The following is a 24,983-nucleotide window of genomic DNA, read 5'->3' on the forward strand; positions in this document are numbered from 1 at the left end:
CTGGGATCGAGCCCCACATCAGGCTCCCTGCTCCGCGGGAAGCCTGCTTCTCCCTCTCTCACTCCCCCTGCTTGTGTTCCCTCTCTCACTGTGTCTCTCTCTGTCCAATAAATAAATAAAGTCTTAAAAAAAAAGAATATACATACTTTAAGAAGTATTGGAATGGATTTTTAATTATTTGCTTACAATTGTTATAATTTGTATATATTGGACCTATTTGTAAAATCAGGGATTTACTTTTGATGCTTTGATTTGAGACATTTACTCTGGAGCAATTTAAGTAGGACTTTACATTTACGGACAGAGTTACTATACTCTGTCTCTAGATTTATTTTTTATAAGGATGAGTTTATATAACACTTGAAATTAAATGACATGCAAATGGCTTCCATTTGTTACAATTACAGATTTACAATCCCAATCTCCATAATATCCTGAATATTGTTTTTTATGTTTTATATTCTGCGATTTGTGTCTCTGGCTTCATTTTTTCATATTATAGAAGCCATCAAACAGCAGGGGGCTGGAAGAAAATACTTCCCACGAAATTTATATGGGAAGATTACTTTTGGTTTTCCCTTGCTTCTATAATCCTAATGTGTCATCCTTTCTTTTGTTTTCTTCACTTTGTTCTAAAGATTATTTAAATTAGGCCTTCAATACTAATCTCAATAGATGCCTATTTTTGGTGTACTGGACATTACTATAGGTACATGAATATACTAATTAATAAGATTCAAATAGAGGCACAAAAGATATGTTTACTACCAAAACATTATTCTCAGATAGTGCAATTTGTAGGGGGAAAGTGAGAGAAGAAAGTATACATTTATTAGTTCTAACATTAAGAATTTTATTTGGCATTTTATATAAATTTTTGTGTTACTCTTCACTTTAATCCTATATTAAGGAAAATACTATCATCCCAGTTTTACAGATGAAGAAGAAATAAGCTTGCAAAGGTTAAATAACCTGCTCATGATCACTGAACATGTAAATGGAAGACCCGCCACTAGTACTGGACCTCAGGTTTTTCTGATTCTGTGCTATTCCTGTTTTACCCGCTTTCCAGTTGGTCTGCCCCAACTAGGTGACAGAGCAGTGTTGTTGAGATATTCATCTACTGGGCCCTTGGGATGGCCTGGGAGTGTCTAGGGCAGCTGCAGTCTGCCATTTGCCCTACTGCATTCTACAAATACAAATTTCTATTTGGTTTGTGTTGCAAAAAGGTAAGAAAGCACTATGCTATGCAAATTGAGTCCCAGGACTTAATCTGATGTTATACTTTGAATTAATATCTTATGCCCAAATTTCCAACCTCCTAACACATTTGGAAAATTTCTGGAAAATAAAACAAGACTTACATCATGACTTGAGAGCCCAATCCATAGTGGAAATCCATCACGTTTTACGAGGTCTTCCAGAAAGAGCTGGCCATTTTGGTCATGAACACTTGTCAAATAACCTCCACTTTGAGAACACAAGTTTAATGCTTCATACCATGTTACCTTTTTTTGTATAACATTATAAATACCATCTTCATATGGGATAAACTGTGGCAGAGTAGCATTATATTCTTCCTTGTAGTCAACTATAACATTTAAATTAAAAGTATTAAGGATTATATTTAAATTATTTAAAATACATATTTTGGACAGCAAAGAAATATAAACAATTATAAGAACATATTATGAGCAACTATATGCCAGCAAATTAGATAATCTGGAAGAATTGGATGCCTTCCTAGAGATGTATAAACTACCAAAACTGAACCAGGAAGAGATAGAAAACCTGAACAGAACCTAACTGCTAAGGAAATTGAAGCAGTGATCAAAAATCTCCCAACAAGAGCCCAGGGCCAGACGGCTACCCAGGGGAATTCTACCAAACCTTTAAAGAAGAATTAATATTTATTCTTCTGAAACTGTTCCAAAAAATAGAAATGGAAGGAAAACTTCCAATTTCATTTTATGAGGCCAGCATTACCTTGATCCACAAATCAGACAAAGACCCCATCAAAAAGGAGAACTCCAGACCAATATCCCTGATGAACTGTATGCAAAAATTCTCACCACAATACTAGCCAATAGGATCCAACAGTACATTAAAGGATTATTCACCACGACCAAGTGGGATTTATTCCTGGGCGGCAAGGTTGGTTCAACATCCACAAATCAATCAGTGTGATACAGTACATTAATAAAAGAAAGAACAAGAACCATATGATCCTCTCAATAGATTCAGAAAAAGCATCTGACAAAGTACAGCATCCTTTCTTGATTAAACCTCTTCAGAGTATAGGGATAGAGGGTACATACCTCAATATCATAAAAGCCATCTATGAAAAACCCACAGCGAATATCATTCTAAATGGGGAAAAACTGAGAGCTTTTCCTCTAAGTTCGGGAACACAGCAGGGATGTCCACTATCACCACTGTTATTCAACATAGTACTAGAAGTCCTAGCCTCAGCAATCAGACAACAAAAGAAATAAAAGCCATCCGAATTGGCAAAGAAGCAGCAAAACTCTCACTCTTTGTAGATGATATGATACTTTATATGGAAAACCCAAAAGACTCCACCCCAAAACTGCTAGAACTCATACAGGAATTCAGTAAAGTGGCAGGATATAAAATCAATGCACAGAAATCAGTGGCATTTCTATACACCAAAAACAAGACAGAAGAAAGAGAAATTAAGGAGTCAATCCCATTTACAGTTACACCCAAAACCATAAGATACCTAGGAATAAATCTAACCAAAGAGGCAAAGAATCTGTACTCAGAAAACTATAAAATACTCATGAAAGGAATTGAGGAAGACACAAAGAAATGGAAAAACTTTCCATGCTCATGGATTGGAAGAACAAATATTGTGAAAATGTCTATGCTACCTTGAGCAATCTACACATTTAATGCAATCCTTATCAAAATACCATCAACTTTTTTCAAAGAAATGGAACAAATAATCCTAAAATTTGTATGGAACCAGAAAAGACCCCGAATAACCAGAGGAATGTTGTAAAAGAAAAACAAAGCTGGTGGCATCACAATTCCGGACTTCAAGCTCTATTACAAAGCTGTCATCATCAAGACAGTATGGTATTGGCACAAAAACAGACACAAAAATCAGTGGAACAGAATAGAGAACCCAGAAATGGACCCTCAACGCTATGGTCAACTAATCTTTGACAAAGCAGGAAAGAATGTCCAGTGGAAAAAAGACAGTCTCTTCAACAAATGGTGTTGGGAAATTGGACAGCCACGTGCAGAAGAATGAAACTGGACCATTTCCTTACACCACACACAAAAATAGACTCAAAATGGATGAAAGACCTAAATGTGAGGCAGGAGTCCATCAAAATTCTAGAGGAGAACGCAAGCAGCAACCTCTTTGACCTCAGCTGCAGCAACTTCTTCCTAGAAACTTTGCCAAAGGCAAGGGAAGCAAGGGCAAAAATGAACTATTGGGACTTCATCAAGATAAAAAGCTTTTGCACAGCAAAGGAAACAGTCAACAAAACCAAAAGACAGCCGACAGATTGGGAGAAGATATTTGCAAATGACATATCAGATAAAGGTTAGTATCCAAAATCTATAAAGAACTTATCAAACTCAACACCCAAAGAACAAATAATCCGATCAAAAAATGGGCAGAAGACATGAACAGACATTCCTGCAAAGAAGACATCCACATGGCCAACAGACACATGAAAAAGTGCTCAACATAGCTCGGCATCAGGAAAATCCAAATCAAAACCTCAATGAGATACCACCTCACACCGGTCAGAATGGCTAAAATTAACAAGTCAGGAAATGACAGATGTTGGCAAGGTTGTGGAGAAAGGGGAACCCTCCTACACTGTTGGTGGGAATGCCAGCTGGTACAGCCACTCTGGAAAACAGTATGGAGGTTCCTCAAAAAGTTGAACATAGAGCTACCGTGTGACCCAGCAATTTCAATACTGGGTATTTACCCCAAAGATACAAATGTAGTGATCCGAAGGGGTGCATGCACCCCAATGTTTATAGCAGCAATGTCCACAATAGCCAAACTATGGAAAGAGCCAAGATGTCCATCAACAGATGAATAGATAAAGAAGATGTGGTATATATATACAATGGGATATTATGCAGCCATCAAAAGGAACGAAATATTGCCATTTGCAATGATGTGGATAGAACTAGAGGGTATTATGCTGAGCGAAATAAGTCAATCAGGGAAAGACATGTATCATATGATCTCACTGATACGAGGAATTCTTAGTCTCAGGAAACAAACTGAGGGTTGCTGGAATGGTGGGGGGTGGGAGGGATGGGGTGGCTGGGTGATAGACATTGGGGAGGGTATGTGCTATGGTGAGCACTGTGAATTGTGTAAGACTGTTGAATCACAGACCTGTACCTCTGAAACAAATAATACATTATATGTTAAAAAAAAAAAAGAAGATAGTAGGAAGGGAAAAATGAAGGGAGGAAATTGGAGGGGGAGATGAACCATGAGAGATGATGGACTCTGAGAAACAAACGGAGGGTTCTAGAGGGGAGGGGGTGGGGGGGATGGGTTAGCCTGGTGATGGGTATTAAAGAGGGCACGTACTGAATGGAGCACTGGGTGTTATACGCAAACAATGAATCATGGAGCACTACATCAAAAACTAATGATGTAATGTATGGTGATTAACATAACATAATAAAATAAAAATTAAAAAAATACATATTTTGGGTAAGACTGGACATGCAATTATTTGTAAAGTTAAATAAAACTGGATTTCTTATTAACAAGGGAAGTAAAATGTAGACTTTATTTTCATTATTGCCACAACACATATAATATGTTCTTAAATATTACAGTTGTCTGGTTGACTAAAGAAAGGTATAAACACTGTCTTTCATTTAAGGAGCTCACATAGGAATTGGGGACAGAAAACAACAATTCCTGAAACACAGGCCAAACAATTAGCCACTATAATATGTGTGACTGTAGAGAAGGAGAGATTCCTCTGAAGTAAGAGAGTCCGAAAGCCTGCTTAACAAATTCGGTTTGCAGAGTTTAGGTTAGATGAAATTAGGACTAAAAAAAAAAAAAAAAAAAATAAGGTAACCAGAAAGTAAGCTAAAAACAAATGAAGACTCATATAACAGTAACAAAACCACAACGATGAGGGTACTTCAAAGAGGCACAGAAGCCAAGTGAAAGAGCCAAAACTAGAACAATTTGAATAAAATATTACATAATGTAGCATATTGCATTATAACCCAAAATATAAAATATATAACCATGAGCCAATACTGATATAAACAACTGACTGAATAAATTTAAAAATGGGAGAGAATGGACAAATCTCTTGTACAGAAGAATTCCAAGTAATTTACATAGATACACCCCTCTCAGGAAGATGGAGAATGACTCTTCAGTCTGTTAAGTGTGGGCTGATTATGGTGACTTCCTTACAAAGAATATGGTATGGAAATGGGGAAAAGAGTAACTTTGCAGTGGAGAAAGCTAACAAACATCATCTAGAGCCAGGTGATCAAGGTTAAAATCAACAGTGGTAAGTGGTGTTGATGGCAAACCCTTCATATGATGTGATGAAAATGACACTTTAACTCTGTGTTTTTTTTCCTAAATCTCAAACTCACAACTCCAGTTTAATCATGAGAAAAACATCAGCCAACCCAAAGTGAGGCACATTCCACAAAATACATTACCAGTGCTCCTCAAAACTGTCAAGGTCATCAAAAGTAAGGAAATTCTAAGAAACTTTCACAGTCAAGAGAAACCTAAGGAGACATGATGACTATATGTAACATAGTATCCTGGATGGAATCCTGAATAGAAAAGGAACATTAAGTAAAAAATAAAAAATCTGAATAATGGATGGACTTTAGTAAATAGTAGTCTATCACACTGGTTTATTAGTTGTGACAAATGTACCTTACTAATGTAAGATGTCAACAATAGGGGAAATTGATTATGGTGTATATGGGAATTCTCTGTACTGTCTCTGTAACTTTTCTATAAACATAAAAATCATTCTAAAGTAAAAAGTTTGTTAAAGAAGTAAAAAAGAAGGTGGAAGTCTTTTGTGCATAAAAACCATAAATAAATGTGCAAATGAGGATAAGCATACACGGTACATGGGACAATTAAGAGATCAGCCTGACACAAAAAGAGCCTTATTGAGCCAAGAATGGGGGAAGAATTGGGGGCTGGAAGAAAGCCTAGAATTTTAGAATTGACAGTGTTTCTAAAAAGTCTTAGAAGCGTACATGGACTCAAAGTAATTGGTAATAGGGAAACCCTGTAGATTGCTGATTGAAATGATGCTCCAGAAAGTTATTCTGTGGCACTATGAAGGGAGATCAGCCTGGATGTTAGCAGAGGCCTTAAACCATAGTGGTCATTATAACAGTTTCGAAACTGTGAAAAATTTAAAACTGATATGCATTTAAAAATAGCTTTACTTAAGGAATTAGGCAAATTTAAGAGATGTTTATTTTTAGGCTAGAATGTCAAAACTTTACCCAAACACACTTTCTTATTTATAAAAATCTTATCCAGTCTTCAAGACCCAACCAAGTCTTGCCTTGTCCTCAAAGCATTTTTTGTTTTCATTATTCCTGTTTTCATCGATCTCTTTTGACTTTCCAACAAACTTAAGCCACTACCAAATAACCTAAAACTAACCTACATAAAACAATGCTAACGAATTAAATGCTGTCTCCCCAACTACATTTTACTCCTTGATTTCAAGACCATGACAATGCGGACTGTGTCTTTTCCTTCTTCTGTAACTTCCGTAGTACCTCTCATAGGACGGAAAATAGAGGAGGCACTCAAACAGTACGGTTCATGATTCCTACCCGTGGAGCTGACAGCCTTATGTTCTCTTTCCCTGTAGGGGAAAGTCTACATAAGCATACTTACCCATTTCAATTTTACAAGCAAGAATGCTGTTCTGGGTATAGTGAAGTATTTCTTCAAGAACACTGAAGGTTTGAAAATCCCAGAAGCCATCAGTACTCAAGCCAGCAAAAAACTTGTCATTTTTTATATCTGGTCTTCCTCCTCTCCAATTTGTGTATGACAGCATGGTCTTATCAGACCACAGAAGAGAACTATCTAGGGAAGAAACAGTTTTTCTATGTTTAGAGATTAAATGAAGACTTGAATTATAGTTAATATTTCAAACTCAACCAATTCTCTTTCTTTTTTACCTACTTTCTAAAAAGTTGTATGAGTATGTATATCCCTTTAAAATATTTTCTGACCATAACAGGAAATCATGCTTATATTTAGTTTGGAAAGTACAAATTAAAACATAAAAATTAAAATTTACTTATAATTTCACCATCCTGTAGTAGCTTTATGTTTTGTTATTTTTTAAATCGAATTTTCATTTCTCCTGTATATAATTTTAATTGCAATGAAAGTGAATATAATTATTTTATTTAAAAATTAACACATTACAAAACTAGTGATAGAAATCTCTTCTCTGGACCTAAACCATACACAGTTGGGCACATTCATGTCAACTGATTTTTGACAAGGGTGCCAAGACAATTCAATATAAAAGAGTAGTCCCTGGGACCACAGGATATCTACATGCAAAAAATATATATATGTGATTTATATAAACACACATATATATATATATACATAGTTATATAAATATATATAACCATATATATAAACATATATATACATAAATAAACACATTTATATGTGTATATATGTTAGACCCTTTCCTTTTACCATACAGAAAATTAACTCAAAATAGATCATAGACCTAAAGGTAAGAGCTAAAACTATAATACTCTTAGAATAAAGCATAGGAGTATTTCTTCATCACCATGGGGTAGGCAAAGCATAGATATGCATAAGTGATAAGATAAATTGGACTTCATTAAAATTAAAAAGTTTTGTGTGGGGCTCCTGGTTGGCTCAGTAGGTTAAGTGTCTGCTTTCAGCTCAGATCATAATCTCAGGGTCCTGGGATGGAGCCCCGAGTCGGGCTCCCTGCTCCATGGGGACTCTACTTGTCCTTCTCCCTCTGCCTCTCCCCCACCCCTTCCCCGCTTGTGATCTCACGTGCTCTCTCAAATAAATAAATAAAATCTTAAAACAAAAGTTTTGTGCTACAAATTCTACTATCAGAGTGATTGCGGGAGACAGCTGGCTGGCTCAGTCAGTAGCGCTTGTGACTCTTGATCTTGGGGTAGTGAGTTCGAGCTCCATGTTGGGTACAGAGCTTACTTAAAAAAAAAAAGTGATGGGAGAAAATATTTACAAGTCATTTATTTGACAAGGAACTTATATCCAGAATATATAATTATAACTCAACAATAAAAATACAAATAATTAAAAAATGGGTAAATGATCTGAATAAAGTTTTTTCCAAAGATGATATATAAACAGCCAATAAACACATGAAATTATGTTTAATATCATTAGTCATCAGGGAAATGAAATAAAAATAAAATAAAAACCTCAATTAGATACCACTTCATACCTACTAGGATGGCTACATCAAAAAAAGAGATAAAAACAAGTGTTGGCATAAATATAGAAAAATTGGAAGGTATGGAAAATGGTATAGCAGCTTAGGAAAACAGTCTGTTAGTTCTTCAAAGGGTTAAAAAAACACCCAGCAATTCCTCTCTTAAGTATACACCCAAGATAAATGAAAATATACATCCACATAGAAACTAGCATGTGAATGTTCATAGTGGCATTATTCACAACCAAAAAAGTGAAAAGAATCTAAATGTCCATCAACTGATGAATGGATAAATAAAATATGGTATATCCATACAATAGAGTATTATTCAGCCATAAAAAGGACTGAAATACTGAAACATGCTGCAGTGCTACATGCATAAGCCATTATGCTAAGTAGAACAAGCCAGTCACACACACAAAAAATCACATATTGTATGATCTCACTTGTATGAAATGTCCAGAATGGGTGATCTGTAGAGTCAGAAAACAGATCAGTAGTTGCTGGGAGTTGGGAGAAGGGATAGGGAAGGAGGAGGAAGTGCTAATGGGTATGGTGTTTCTTTTTGGGGTAGTGATAGCTACACAACTCTGGGACTATATTAAAGCCATTAAATTGTATATCTTAAATGGCTGAATTGTGTGGTATGGGAATATATCAAACTTTCTGTAAAAATAAGTTGCGAGGCCTAATAAAATTATGAATTTGCATGAAGAGTGATGTCACTATAAACTACACATACCCATTGTTGTCCTGGTTATTTGTACCTTTCACTGATGACCATCTTCCGAGGCAGTTATACCTAAACATCTGCCTGCAGCAAAGACATGCTAGAAACACGTACATGTGATCTGGTTCCTACTCACTGCTTTATATCACCCCCTGTCTCCCAGGCCCTCTTTCCCTCTCCCCAAACATTTAACTGACAATTTTCTGGCCAGTATGGTGGATGGGGGTATATTCCTAAAGTTGCTATACAAAAGGGCCACTTTTTCACTTGGTTTGAAGCATCTTTCAGTTGACAAGTGGCTTCCCTTAGTAGTTTCTATTCATGGCCCTACTCTGAAAAGTCGGAACTTTTTTTTTTTTAATTTAATTTTATTATGTTAGTCACCATACATTACATCATTAGTTTTTGATGTTTCGTTCCATGATTCATTGTTTGTGTATAACACCCAGTACTCCATTCAATTCGTGCCCTCCTTAATGCCCATCACCGGGCTAACCCATCCCCCCACCCCCCTCCCCTCTAGAACCCTCAGTTTGTTTCTCAGAGTCCATAGTCTCTCATGGTTCGTCTCCCCCTCTGATGTCCCCCCCTTCATTTTTCCCTTCCTACTATCTTCTTTTTTTTTTTTTTTTTACATATAATGTATTATTTGTTTCAGAGGTACAGGTCTGTGATTCAACAGTCTTACACAATTCACAACGCTCACCATAGCACACACCCTTCTCAATGTCTGTCATCCAGGCACCCCATCCCTCCCACCCCACACCACTCCAGCAACCCTCAGTTTTGTTTCCTGAGATTAAGAATTCCTCATATCACTTAGATCATATGATACTTATCTTTCTCTAATTGTGAAAAGTCAGAACTTAAAAAAAAAAACACCAAAATCCTTTGTATCAGTGGCATTATAATTAAATATTATTTAAGTATATTGAAATAATTAAAAAAATCTATGGATATGAATTAAGCCAGTAAGAATTAGATTTAAACCAAATTTGCTGTTTGCTTGAAACATCTTTCTATATCTCTCATGTCTATATATTTTAGTAGAAATTTTGTTACTCTTACAATTTATAAAAAGAAGTTAAGATGCTTAAAAGGAAGTGTACAGATCTGAAAGTGCTTTTCAGAATACAGAATACCTTTTCAGTTGTTTCTGATAACATGACTAACAAAGTATATCAGAAGGTAAAATTGAAATCTTATATCCTGGGTGTGGTCTCCACTGGTCCCTATGGGAACACTCTTTCCTCAGTCATTTCCAGGTAAAGCCTGGGAACTTTCCACCTACTTTCTCTCCATTTTATTTTTAAGGGTATTCGAGTGTCATTGGAGAAAGGATTTGGGCCCTTAAGTCCTACTACGATGAACTCATTTTCAACTGGCAACCTAAGTCTTACCTATTGCTTGATACCTTAATTTTTGTTAACTCATCAGCATGCCATAAATATTTAAGAAAAACCTTAGCAATTCTAAAAAAAAAGTTAGGTTAGATAGCAAGGAGAGGGCTATATTTTTTTTAAAGGATTTTATTTGTTTATTTGAGAGAGAGAGCACCAGCAGGGGGAAGGGCAGAGGGAGAAGCAGGCTCCCCACTGAGCAGGGAGCCCGATGTGATGTGGGGCTCAATCTCATGACCCTGGGATCATGACCTGAGTTGAAGGTAGATGCTTAACCGACCAAGCCACTGGGCGCCCCAAGAAGGCTATTTTTAAAATGGTCATATTTGAGTAATTTAGCTTCTGCCTTTGGCTGTCATTATCCTGTGCCCCTTAGTAAGGCCCACCGCCCTTTTTGGCTAAATGTATGCTTTTGATGTGTGATGTCTCAGAGTGACTTTTTTCCTAATTCTAAAACTTCTATGATTTTCAGGACATTTCTGAGTATTTTTCTAAGTTGGTCTTATTTCTGCTATTATTAGAGTCTGTGTTTTAAAAAATTTCATAGCAGAATGCCTGGGTAGCTCAGTTGGTTGGGTGGCCAACTCTTGATTTCAGCTCAAGTCATGCTCTCAGGGTCATGGGGTTGAGCTCTGTATGGTGCTCCTGCTCACCAGGGAGTCTGCTGGAGATTCTCTTCCTCTCCCTCTGCCCCTCCTCTGCCACTGCGTGTGCATACATGTGCTCTCTCTCTCTCCTCTCCCTCTAAAATAAATGAATAAATCTTTAAAATATTCATAGTAATTATACCTTGGACTTGTGGCATTTAGTCCCAATTTCAAATATTCTATCTCATTGTCAGACTGTTTCTTATTTTTCTAATGCCCACTCCAAGCCAATGCTGTAAACCCAAAGGTGCAACATTAATAGAAGTATAATTCCATTCTCACTCATCCCATATACATAGTAGAGATATAAGATAAATATTGAAGATTTCTGTGGCAGCGTGATCATTTTTCGTTAGTCTTGAATTGGTAGGAAAGATAGTGGAGAAAGGAAATTATTTTCCACCATATAACTCTAACCTTGGTGGTAAAGGCATTTTAATGGCAGATTTGAGATACAAAAATTGTCTGGTATTTATATAAGTTCTGCTAAATGCATAATTATAATTTTGTATATTGGTAAACATACACTTTGAAGAACTTTATTTTTGTAGCTTGGTAAACAAGTAGTTCATAATGAAGTATGAATAATATAAATAGAGAAAATCAGCAGATTTACAACTTACTTTCATAAGTTATACCTAACGTGACCCATGAAGCCATACTACTGAAGTGCAGAAGTTGCTCCAGAACAAAGTTATTTTCTTTTTCATCTCGAATACTCAGAACATGTGATTTTGGATCTGTTAAATAAAAAATAGTCAATAATTTTAATAATTACTTATCTAGAACACTTTATTTTGATAGATTTACAAAATTTTATTTCTCAGCTTAATAAACTCTAAAACAATATTGGAAAATAAGACAGACATGTAAATTAAAACTATCTCATTGTCCTGGGGCTCCTGGGTGGACCAGTCAGTTGAGCACCCAACTCCTGGTTTCAGCTCAGGTCATGATCTCAGGGTCATGAGATCCAGCTCCACTTAGGACTCTGTGCTCAGTAGGGAGTCTGCTTGAGATTCTCTCCCTCTGCCCCTCCCCCTGCTTGGGCTCTCTCTCTTTCTCTCAAATGAATAAATAAATCTTTTTAAAAAAACTATCTCATTGTACTAAAATGAATAGATTAAGAAGTTTTCAAACATTTTGATGTTATTTTATTTTATTTATTTTGAGAGAGATAGCACATGGGAGGGGAAGGACAGAGGAAGAGAGAGAATCTTAAGCAGGCTCCATGCTTAGCCCTTCACAGATCTCACGACCCTGAAACCATGACCTGAGCCCAAATCAGGAGTCAGACGCTTAAGCAACTGAGCCACCCAGGTACCCCAAACATCTTGATGTTAAATTTGGTCTTAAACAACAGTGTAAAACTAGCAGCTGAGTGGAGAATTTAAAACATTGATTCACTTCACTTTTCCCCATTTAAAGCTTATTTTGAATTGGTACAAATTTAGCCATATTAATGATACACGGCCAAAGATTATAATAAACAAAACCTCTTGGATGGTCTATATGATAGATCTTCCTTTTCCTTAGAGATTACTCTTTATATTAGGGTTAAAAAAGTGTAATATTTCCCAAAGGTGTTCCTCAGGAAATTAGCAGGAGTTTCTCAGAAAAAGACTAGATGGATAAAAGTGTCAAACATTGGTTAAACAAAGTTAAACTAGTTCATTTATGGCAGTACTTCTTAAAGTATATGCTGATGTACATTTGATAATGTCTAACAGGAAGCCATGGTGTATAGTATTTCTCAACCTTGTTCTTTTTCTAAGGGCCCTTTTCGTAGACTATCTCTCAAGACTAGTTTCTAAACAGCACACTTTTGGGAAGAATGGTTTGATATTTTCCATAGGAACTTCCACAGTTCACGGGTCCATTATTCAGCAGTCACAAATCCTCCGTGGATCTCACAGGGAATATCTGAAGAGTCCTAAGAACTGAAAGTGTGAAATATGCATTTCTTTTAAGCAGAGCCGCTTCTTTGCTTTTGACCACTTATCTGAGCTTTCGACCACCCAAATTCACCTATTTTCACTTTGCCCACGGTCTAACTTGGTTTAACATCCAATTCTCTGCTTGCTAGAGTCATTTCTTTTCCTTTGTAAGTAGAACTCATTTATTTATACATGTAAAGACAGACTAGCTCTTTAATGGATGGGTAAAGAAGTAATTCTTATATTCTCTATTTTAACTAAACAAAATTTTAATACTTTTTTAGTTGACAATGTAGAAATTAGGAGATGAATATTTTTGAGATCTAGTGCTAATAAGAAATATTTATAACACACCTCAGGTGAGATTTGTTTTTTAATGAACATATACATAATGGCCACATAAGATACTTACTCATTTTCTGGCATTTAGAATGAACTTCATCTGATGGTGTTGCCATATATTCAGTCTTTGCTATTATGAAATTGTAGCAAGAGTTCTGAAATGGTATCCATGGAGTAAATAGAACAGGAGATGGACACTGAACATTGTCAAGTGCTTTGACCTCTTTTTCAGTATCATCTAAAAAAAAGACAATGGTATGAATTCTAACTTTAGACATAAATGTTAAATCCTGTTCATGGTAATTAGGCTTGATTTGTAGGGAATATTCAGGAAGCCAATTAATAATAGCTTAATGATGCTTGTTCTGTTTATACTCAAATATAATGTGACCTCTTAACTGGGTTTCTGTAAGAAGGAATTTATTTAACACAATTTCTTTCCCCTGCTGTGGAATGAGTGGGAGAATATAAAACATGAGATGCTGTTAGGTTAAATGTAGTTTCTGTCTTCCCCTATCACCAAACCTGAAATACAAGGGGTGACCTCAGAGACGATACAAAGATATTAATAATGGGCACCTAACTATAACTTTGGAACTCATCTTTAAGTTTCTGGTTACTGGTATCTTCTCTAATTTTATAGATACATCTTATTTTTTATTTATTTTTTAAAGGTATATTTTAATGAAATACGTGATGTTCTAAGTTGTTGCTTTAATGAAAGCAAACAGAAATAGTTGAAAATCTGACATCTAGAAAATCAAAAAAATTTTATGAAAAAGCCATACATTTAAGAAGATCCAAATATAGATATGCTCTACTCACAGCCAATCAAACAGATTTAATCTTCAGTAGATACCATTCCGAATCTCTCCCAGCTCACAACTCCCTCTGTTTGGAAAGTAACTGTATCTTTTCTCTACTGCAAACGCACAAATGTGGGCCCCTGGCAGTTGTGAAACCACTTTCCTCTGACTAGGCTAGAGATCGCATACCTTACTTAGTAAGGTACATCAGATTCTCTCTAAGAATTTGGAATTCAGGAATAGTCAATTCATCTCCAGGTCCAGCTATTATTGAAAACTACAGAGCTGCCATGTTTCACCATGTGCAGAGAGAAGCAGAAAGTATATAAAAAGAAGAGTGCAAATCCATAGAGAGAAACAGAAGGGATAGGTGGGGGATAGTATCTCTGGGTTCCTGGTTCCATTCAGTTTCTTATTCCCATTCTCATGAAGCTCAGCTATTTCCCCATTTTTGAGGATCTAAATTTCCCTTTTGGCTTAAGCTAGCTTGAGCTGGTTACTGTTACTTACAAACAAATGAATCTTAACAGTGGCTCTTAAAAAGAAATAATAGTTGTTGATACAAATTACCAAAAAAATTCCCACAAATAGAGTTTCCTATAGGCTATAAACACAAAATATATACAAAATGAGGCTAATAGGAACTTAAAACTGAAAGGTCAAGTACCATTGTCAGCTGACAAAAATAAAGATATGTCTAAAATAACAAATCAATGACAAAGTACCTAACATATAATAATTCTACCTGAATACAAATTTTCACAACAAATTTTGTTGTAAAAAAGGACATGATTATAATTTCAAAACCAGATTTTACAAAACTACTCCCCATAAATCTCACTATTCATGAGACTGATAATAATGTAAGAATTAAAATATTTAAAATTAGCATACTTCCTGGATAGTAGCAAATAGCACCTGGTTGCATATGATCACAATCAGATGTTTTCCAGAATCCATCAGTGTCTAATATTACACAGTCTTCAAGTTGCCCATTATTTTTAGTCCAGCGACTAAATTGAACATGTTTCCCATCTGACCAACCAAAGTTGAGTTCATCCTGTAAGTAGCAGAAATACATGTCAAGTGGCAATACATCGTGTTATCCCTTTTGTATTATTTTGTCCCTTGTAGTCAATCTAATGACTTTTAATTTTACCTTATATTTAACACACAGTTACATAGCACTTACCATGCGCCAGGCAGGGTTGTAAGTGCTTTGCAGATATTAACTTACTTAATCTTCATAACAACCATATGAGATAAGAACTATTGTATCCATTTCACAGATGAGAAACTGATGGCTTGTCATGTGTGCCAAGTCCCATAGAATATATACTGCAGTGCTGGGATTCTATTCCAGGCCATCAGACGCTAGAGTCTATGGTCTGAGCCATTACACTGGGCTGCCTCACACATAAATGGAACTGTGGGTTGTTGGAAGTCAGAGAAACAACATGAAGTAGTGGAAAGAACATGGGCTCTGGCGCTAAGCTTATCTAGTTTGAAATCCTGGTTCAGTCATGTATTAGTTTTTGATTTGAGTTTACCTTGCCAAGTTTCCATCCCCTCAGCTATTAAATGGATGTGACACTTAACCTCAGGGCTGGAATTAGTGGGGTAATATGTAACATAATGGCCAGCTGGTACACAGGAAGAGCTACATAAATGTTGGCTCCCTTCCTCTTAACCCTGACTCAGGCCTTGTGCATCTCACACTGCTGTTTTTACACTTGTCTTTATGATGAATCTTCCTCATTCACTCTATTCTATTGTGCACTAAGTCTGTGAACATCCGTCCGTCTTTACATCCTGACAAGGGCCTGACCACCCACCTATCTTGAGAGAGGTACAGAGTCCAGGGGATAGATTGTGGGGTACAGACCTGTTTGAGCTTCCCCATGGCACTGCCAGAGCACCAGGCCTTATATACTGACCCAATGAACTAAGCTGTCCTGAGGCCCAAGGCAATTTTACATCACTGGTTTATTTGGAATATTGGGTAAAGGCCACACACAGTATCCTTAGTAAACTATAAATAGCAAACATGTTTAAGCTTCAACACCACTGTTTCATGCTGAAACTGTTCTCCACCAGGGTTCCAGCTGTAACTTTGTCATCAGTTAATCCCTAAGCTCCTGGGCCTTGAATGTGGATCTTTGGCCAAGTGATGTTGCTTGTACTTGGTATTACCCTAGATTCCTTCACCTTTGCTGCACTCACAACAAACCCAAGTACCTGGGCCTTTGGAACTTCTATTCCTTGTAGATAAATCCCTGCACCCTCTCTCTTTGCTGAATACCCTCTCTCTTTATTAAGACTGTAAGTATCTCTTTACTAAATTCTTGACCTTAATCGATCTTAATTAAAATGTATCTTTTCTAAGGGAATAATGTCCTTTCAACACCCACAATGGCAGGCTGTTTATTTTTCCATTCTCAGATACCAGAGGGCTATGAGAATGGAATAATAGGTATTTTTATCTCCTTTAGTCATTCCTTTAAGGTTTATGCAAACTCCCAGATTCCTTGCCTCTTTCTGACATTCACTTAGGACTTGGCCTCCTTGTTCCTCCCTGACATTTACTAAGGTGATGCCCCATGTCTTGCTCGTCCTCCTGGTCCTACCTTTGACTTATGGACATTCATGTTCATGTGGATGACTCACCAGTTCCCCAGCCTTCTTGACTTCCTCTGTTTCTATGTACTTCCAGTTCTACCTACTTAAGAGAGCTGCTGCCACAGCCACACTCTGGACTTTACATAACCCAGAACTGCCACAGGGCTTAGTTCAGGCCAACATCAGCTCCTGCATGAATTTCTACAAGAAAGCTCTAGATCCCTCACTTCCTCACCCATCCTCTGCCAATACAATTCTTCTTAAGTAAAAATCTGTCATTGTTACTATCATGTTTAAAATCTTTCAATACACTTCCATTGCTTTCAATGTAAAGTTTTGTTTATTTTATATCATGTTCCAAAGATTTAAGGCAGTTTATGCAGATATGTAATAAACCTGTTAAAGAGTGAAAGGAAAAAGAGAAACATAGGTGAAGATTGAAAATAGGATAAGAGGGTGCCTGGGTGGCTCAGTTGGTTGAGTGGCTGCCTTCAGCTCAGGTCATGATCCCGGGGTTCTGGGATCGAGTCCTGCATTGGGCTCCTTGCTCAGCGGGGAGTTTGCTCCTCCCTCTCCCTCTGCCTCTCCCCCTGGCTTGTGCTCTGCTTTCTTTCACTCACTCTCTCTCTCTCAAATAAATAAATAAAAATCTTTAAAAAAAAGAAAGAAAATAGGATAAGAAACAAGATCAAAATCCTTAAGTGGTGAAAAAAAGTTAAAAAATGGTATGATCCCAAAAGTCTTAAAAACATACATGTGTACATAGAAAAAAACCTTGAGAGATATATACCAAAGTATTAAATCATATTTGTTACTAGGTACTGGGATTACAGATGATTTAAATTTTCTTTTAAAAAAATTTACTATAGGGGCACCTGGGTGGCTCAGTCAGATGAGCATCTGACTCTTGATTTCCTCTCAGGTCATGATCTTACGGTTGTGAGATGGAGCCCTATATTAGGCTCTACTGGGTGTGGAGCCTGCTTGGGATTCTCTCTCTCCCTCTCCCTCTGGGCTCTGCCCCCCACCCCCACCCCCCACCCTGACTCAACCCTATCTGGTTTTTAAATTCTTTTCTTCCTCTCTTCTTTTCATTGGCTGGGGACACATGGCAGTTCCTGAGTCCCACTCAGTCTTTAACTAGAATAAAAAGAAGTGATCAGCTACATATGTCCACTAGAACTTTTTCTTCATCTAAACAACAAAGCACCAGATCTTTCAATAGTAGAAAGACGATGGCCACTAAAAATTACACACTTCATGAAATTTACTCACTGGAGTAAGATTTTACAATCTCCAGGTTCTTTTAGTCTGATAGGAAAAATGCTGTGTGCAACAAAAATTTCACATTCCATCACCCAATCCAGGCAGTTGGAACTGAAAACTTACGTCTTGACTGGAGAGTCCGATCCATAAAGAAGAGTTATGAAGAACTGCCTGCACAGTTAGGAATGCCTGCTGGTACGGGTCCGTGATGCTCACCAGCTGCATGTTATCTTTCTGACACTCCCTTAGAGCATCAAACCAAGTCATAGGCTTCAGGATGATTTTGTACAGATTATTTAGATACTTTACTGTGTCTGAAGTATTCTGCAAGGTCTGTTTGCTTTCAACTTCTGTGTTTAAAAAAAAAAAAAACACCCACTCTGCAAGTCATGGGACGTTGATCTTCAAGTCTCCACAATGAGTATTTCAGATATTACTTATCTATTCATTTATTTTAGATTTTGGTTAGGAGAACTAGGTATGTCTTGCTGTGCACCTTAGGTAATATGTGTGAGCCACAAAATTTGTTTTCTAAAATTAAAACAAAATTCTGTTTTTGTTGATCTGATTTAGGAAGGAAAAAAAGCAGCCTTCAATAAGATCACCATTTCAGGTTGGTGTCAAATACCTCCTTTGTTTAAACTCCTTCAACAAGAGAAAGTGTTAGGTGTTCCCTTTCGAAGTTTTCATCTGGGAGAGCTCCAATGAAAGAAATGTACAAAACAGCCCACGAGAGGCTGTACTGAACTATTGCTTTACGGTACTTTTCTGAATAAAGCAGTTCCTAAACAGTATGAGACAAATGAGCATAGTTTAACAAAAATTTCTTTAGAAGTACATGGATTATCTACTTGAGGTTCTCATTACATGACAGTTTTTTTCTTTTTAATCATTTGTTAAAAACATTGTAATCAATGAAAACAACGTAGTACCTTCTAAAAATATCTTTTTGAAAATATGGATGATTCTTATTTTTAAGCACACATTTTATTTTTATTTGGGTTACAGTAAGGTACACACAGTGATCTGTTTATAATGCTCCACACTTTTGTGTGTGTGTGTGTGATAAACTTAATTGTGAATGTTTACCAAAGTCAATTAAAAACATTACACTTTTTCTCCTTTCTCTAAGAAAGTAATAACTGAAAAATATCAGAGTAGAAAAAAGAACAATCATAACTTCCTATAATTAGGCAACTCCTATTAACAAATTCCAACTGATACTTAATTTTGGTATTTAATTAAGTAAAGCAATGATAATTGAAAAAGATCACATTCTATTTGAGATAATCTGGCTCACTGAACCAATATGGATTTAGCCATGTTGAAATTTTAGGAAAGCTATGTTTACAAATTAATAGTAATTCATTTATAAGATTTTTTGTGAAAAATACTGTATATATATAACAGCATAAAGTACCATAGTTACCTACATAATAATTTATACCTGAATATTTCTGACAGAGAGACAGAGTGTGGCGTTCACTGCAGGAAGTAAAATTCCATGTCCCAGTATAAGGCGACTTTTGGAGGTTGAGTATTAAAGCACAGTGGTATTGGGACTCTTCCTCAAAAATCTAAACAAAAAGGCAAATATGTACAAACAATCATGAAACTATAACTGTCTGAAAATCCTAGCAGGAGAACTTTATATTCCAAATCAGATTTTTCCTCCTGTAAAAAATTCCATTAAAGAGCTTACCATGAAATCACAAGAAAACCCTCAAAAATTTCCAAAGCATGGGCAAAGGGCAACTGACTTTGGAAATTATAAAACAGAACAATGGCAATATTATTAAATATAAATTCCAAACAGATAAAAACTGGTAAAAGATGAAGACACAATTATAGTAATATTTAACACTCTACTATCATTCTTCACATTTCAAAGCAAAAAGGTAATGATTATTAATTCAATTTATTAGATGTTTATAAAAGTTTTATGATGACAAGCTGTAAATACTATACAATAGAGAACTCACCTTAAAGCTTTGATCCTATACTAGTCACTATAAAGACAACCATAAATAAAAGTATCTATTTAGATTTCATTCTCTGACCACAAATCAATAATACTACATATAAAATTTATTTAAATTATAGTGTTCCTATATTTTTCGTATGTTTGAAACATATCACACACTTAGAAAAATAAGACAAGCTCATCCTAGGAGCTACAGATTTTTTAAAAAAACACATACATAAGTGCTGCACAATAAACACTGAACCAAAAATGAAACAAAATAGTTATAGTTAAGAATAATATGAGGACTATCACAAGGGAAATGAGTAAAAGTTTTTATAGAGCTAAATATGTATTCCTATTATTATTATTTATTATATTGTGTTGACACACAATGTTACATTAGTTTCAGGTATACAACATAGTGATTGAGCTTCTCTATGTGTTGTTATGCTTCTCTATATGTTGTTATGCTATGCCCCAAGTGTAACTACCATCTGTTGCCATGCAATCCAATTACAATATCATTGACTATATTCTCCATGCTGTGCCTTTTATTCCTGTGACTTAATCATTCTGTAACCGAAGCCTGTATTTCCCAACCCCTCTTCCCTCTGGCAGCCATATCTTTGTTCTCAGTATTTATAGGTCTGATTCTGCTTTTTGTTTGTCTATTCATTTTTAAAAGATTTTTATTTTATTATGTTATGTTAATCATCATACATCATTAGTTTTTTTAATAATTTTTTTATTATGTTATGTTAATCACCATACATTACATCATTAGTTTTCGATGTAGTGTTCCATGATTCATTGTTTGCGTATAACACCCAGTGCTCCATTCAGTACGTGCTCTCTTTAATACCCATCACCAGGCTAACCCATCCCCCCACCCCCCTCCCCTCTGTGATTTTTTTAAAATTTTTATTGTTATGTTAATCACCATACATTACATCATTAGTTTTCGATGTAGTGTTCCATGATTCATTGTTTGCATATAACACCCAGTGCTCCACTCAGTACGTGCCCATTATAATATCCATCACCAGGCTAACCCATCCCCCCACCCCCCCCCAGAACCCTCAGTTTGATTCTCAGAGTCCATAGTCTCTCATGGTTTGTCTCCCCCTCCGATTCCCCTCTCTTCAAATTCCCTTCCTACTATCTTCTTCTTTTTTTTTTTTTAACATATAATGTATTATTTGTTTCAGAGGTACAGGTCTGTGATTCATCAGTCTTAACACAATTCACAGTGCTCACCATAGCACATACCCTCCCCAGTGTCTATCACCCAGCCACCCCATCCCTCCCACCCCCCACCACTCCAGCAACCCTCAGTTTGTTTCCTGAGATTAAGAATTCCTCATATCAGTGAGATCATATGATACATGTCTTTCTCTGATTGACTTATTTCACTCAGCATAACACCCTCCAGTTCCATCCACGTCGTTGCAAATGGCAAGATTTCATTCCTTCTGATGGCTGCATAATATTCCATTGTGTATATATATATATATATATATATATATACCACATCTTCTTTATCCATTCATCTGTTGATGGACATTTTGGCTCTTTCCATAGTTTGGCTATTGTGGACATTGCTGCTATAAAGATTGGGGTGTACATACCCCTTCAGATCACTACATTTGTATCTTTGGGGTAAATACCCAGTAGTGAAATTGCTGGGTCGTACGGTAGCTCTATGTTCAACTTTTTGAGGAACCTCCATACTGTTTTCCAGAGTGGTTGCACCAGCTTTCATTCCTATCAACAGTGTAGGAGGGTTCCCCTTTCTCCACATCCTCGCTAACATCTGTCATTTCCTGACTTGTTAATTTTAGCCATTCTGACCGGTGTGAGGTGGTATCTCATTGAGGTTTTGATTTGGATTTCCCTGATGCCGAGCTATGTTGAGCATTTTATCATGTGTCTGTTGGCTATTTGGATGTCTTCTTTGCAGAAATGTCTGTTCATGTCTTCTGCCCATTTTTTGATTGGATTATTTGTTCTTTGGGTGTTGAGTTTGATAAGTTCTTTATAGATTTTGGATACTAGCCTTTATCTGATATGTCATTTGCAAATATCTTCTCCCATTCTGTCGGCTGTCTTTTGGTTTTGTTGACTGTTTCCTTTGCTGTGCAAAAGCTTTTTATCTTGATGAAGTCCCAATAGTTCATTTTTGCCCTTGCTTCCCTTGCCTTTGGCGAAGTTTCTAGGAAGAAGTTGCTGCAGCTGAGGTCAAAGAGGTTGCTGCCTGCGTTCTCCTCTAGGATTTTGATGGACTCCTGTCTCACATTTAGGTCTTTCATCCATTTTGAGTCTATTTTTGTGTGTGGTGTAAGGAAATGGTCCAGTTTCATTCTTCTGCACGTGGCTGTCCAATTTTCCCAACACCATTTGTGAAGGGACTGTCTTTTTTCCGCTGGACATTCTTTCCTGCTTTGTCGAAGATTAGTTGACCATAGCGTTGAGGGTCCATTTCTGGGTTCTCTATTCTGTTCCACTGATTTTTGTGTCTGTTTTTGTGCCAGGACCGTACTTCCTGATGATTACAGCTCTGTAATAGAGCTTGGAGTCCGGAATTGTGATGCCACCAGCTTTGTTTTTCTTTTACAACATTCCTCTGGTTATTCGGGGTCTTTTCTGGTTCCATACAAATTTTAGGATTATTTGTTCCATTTCTTTGAAAAAAGTTGATGGTATTTTGATAGGGATTGCGTTAAATGTGTAGACTGCTCAAGGTAGCATAGACATTTTCACAATATTTGTTCTTCCAATCCATGAGCATGGAAAGTTTTTCCATTTCTTTGTGTCTTCCTCAATTCCTTTCATGAGTATTTTATAGTTTTCTGAGTACAGATTCTTTGCCTCTTTGGTTAGATTTATTCCTAGGTATCATATGGCTTTGGGTGCAACTGTAAATGGGATTGACTCCTTAATTTCTCTTTCTTCTGTCTTGTTGTTGGTGTATAGGAAGGCCACTGATTTCTGTGCATTGATTTTTATATCCTGCCACTTTACTGAATTCCTGTATGAGTTCTAGCAGTTTTGGGGTGGAGTCTTTTGGGTTTTCCACATAAAATGTCATATCATCTGCAAAGAGTGAGAGTTTGACTTCTTCTTTGCCTTTTATTTCTTTTGTTGTCTGATTGCTGAGGCTAGGACTTCTAGTACTATGTTGAATAGCAGTGGTGCTAGTGGACATCCCTACCGCATTCCCGACCTTAGGGGAAAAGCTCTCAGTTTTTCCCCATTTAGAATGATATTTGCTGTGGCTTTTTCATAGATGGCTTTTATGATATTGAGGTATGTACCCTCTATCCCTACACTCTGAATAGTTTTAATCAAGAAAGGATGCTGTACTTTGTCAAATGCCTTTTGTGCATCTATTGAGAGGATCATATGGTTCTTGTTCTTTCTTTTATTAATGCAGTGTATCACATTGATTGATTTACGGATGTTGAACCACTCTTGCAGCCCAGGAATAAATCCCACTCGGTTGTGGTGAATAATCCTTTGAATGTACTATTGGATCCTATTGGCTAATATTTTAGTGAGAATTTTTGCATCCACATTCATCAGGGATATTGGTCTGTAATTCTCCTTTTTGATGAGGTCTTTGTCTTGTTTTGGGATCAAGGTAATGCTGGTCTCATAAAATGAGTTTGGAAGTTATCCTTCCATTTCTATTTTTTGGAACAGTTTCAGAAGAATAGCTATTAATTCTTCTTTAAATGTTTGGTAGAATTCCCCTGGGAAGCCATCTGGCCCTGGGCTCTTGTTTGTTGGGAGATTTTTGATTACTGCTTCAACTTCTTTACTGGTTATGGGTCTGTTCAGGTTTTCTATCTCTTCCTGGTTCAGTTTTGGTAGTTTATACGTCTCTAGGAATGCAGCCATTTCTTCCAGATTGTCTAATTTACTGGCATATAGTTGCTCATAATATGTTCTTATAATTGTTTGTATTTCTTTGGTGTTGGTTGTGATCTCTCCTCTTTCATTCATGATTTTATTTATTTGGGTCCCTTCTCTTTTCTTTTTGGTAAGTCTGGCCAGGGGTTTATCAATCTTATTAATTCTTTCAACGAACCAGCTCCGAGTTTTGTTGATCTGTTCTACTGTTCTTTTGGTTTCTTTTTCATTGATTTCTGCACTGATGTTTATTATTTCTCTTCTTCTGCCGGTTTTAGGCTTTATTTGCTGTTCTTTCTCCAGCTCCTTCAGGTGTAGGGTTAGGTTGTGTATTTGAGACCTTTCTTGTTTCTTAAGAAAGGCTTGTATTGCTTATATACTTCCTTCTTAGGACTGCCTTTGCTGCCTCCCAAAGATTTTGAACAGTTGTGTTTTCATTTTCATTTGTTTCCATGAATTTTTTAAATTCTTCTTTAATTTCCTGGTTGACCCATTCATTCTTTAGTAAGATGCTCTTTAGCCTCCATGTAGTTGAGTTCTTTCCAACTTTCCTCTTGTGATTGAGTTATAGTTTCAAAGCATCGTGGTCCGAAAATATGCTGGGAATGATCCCAATCTTTTGGTACAGGTTTAGACCTGATTTGTGATCCAGGATGTGATCTATTCTGGAGAATGTTCCATGGGCACTAGAGAAGAATGTGTATTCTGTTGCTTTGGGATGGAAGGTTCTGAATATATCTGTGAAGTCCATCTGGTCCAATGTGTCATTTAAAGCCTTTATTTCCCTGTTGATCCTTTGCTTAGATGATCTGTCCACTTCAGTGAGGGGGGTGTTAAAGTCCTCCACTACTATT

At 36.5% G+C, this 24,983-nt stretch overlaps 1 protein-coding gene across 4 annotated transcripts in view; it reads right to left on the bottom strand.

Moving 5' to 3' along the window:
* The window catches only part of LOC113919880 (lymphocyte antigen 75-like), a 129,688-nt gene that overhangs the window by 45,046 nt on the left and 59,659 nt on the right, over positions 1-24,983 (bottom strand). For all 4 annotated transcript variants that reach the window (XR_003519150.1, XR_003519148.1, XR_003519149.1 and 1 more), the window contains 7 exons: positions 19,699-19,828; positions 18,375-18,601; positions 15,261-15,426; positions 13,631-13,798; positions 11,905-12,021; positions 6,932-7,126; positions 1,365-1,591 (listed from right to left, as the gene is read on the bottom strand). Coding sequence is in view for 1 of the 4 variants with exons in the window: in XM_027589762.1 (XP_027445563.1) it covers positions 1,365-1,591; positions 6,932-7,126; positions 11,905-12,021; positions 13,631-13,798; positions 15,261-15,426; positions 18,375-18,601; positions 19,699-19,828 (1,230 nt within the window). In the remaining 3 variants the exon portion in view is untranslated. The remainder of the gene's footprint in view (positions 1-1,364; positions 1,592-6,931; positions 7,127-11,904; positions 12,022-13,630; positions 13,799-15,260; positions 15,427-18,374; positions 18,602-19,698; positions 19,829-24,983) is intronic.

This window comes from Zalophus californianus, chromosome 3 (genome assembly GCF_009762305.2).
Source record: "Zalophus californianus isolate mZalCal1 chromosome 3, mZalCal1.pri.v2, whole genome shotgun sequence".
Taxonomy (NCBI): Eukaryota; Metazoa; Chordata; class Mammalia; order Carnivora; family Otariidae; genus Zalophus; species Zalophus californianus.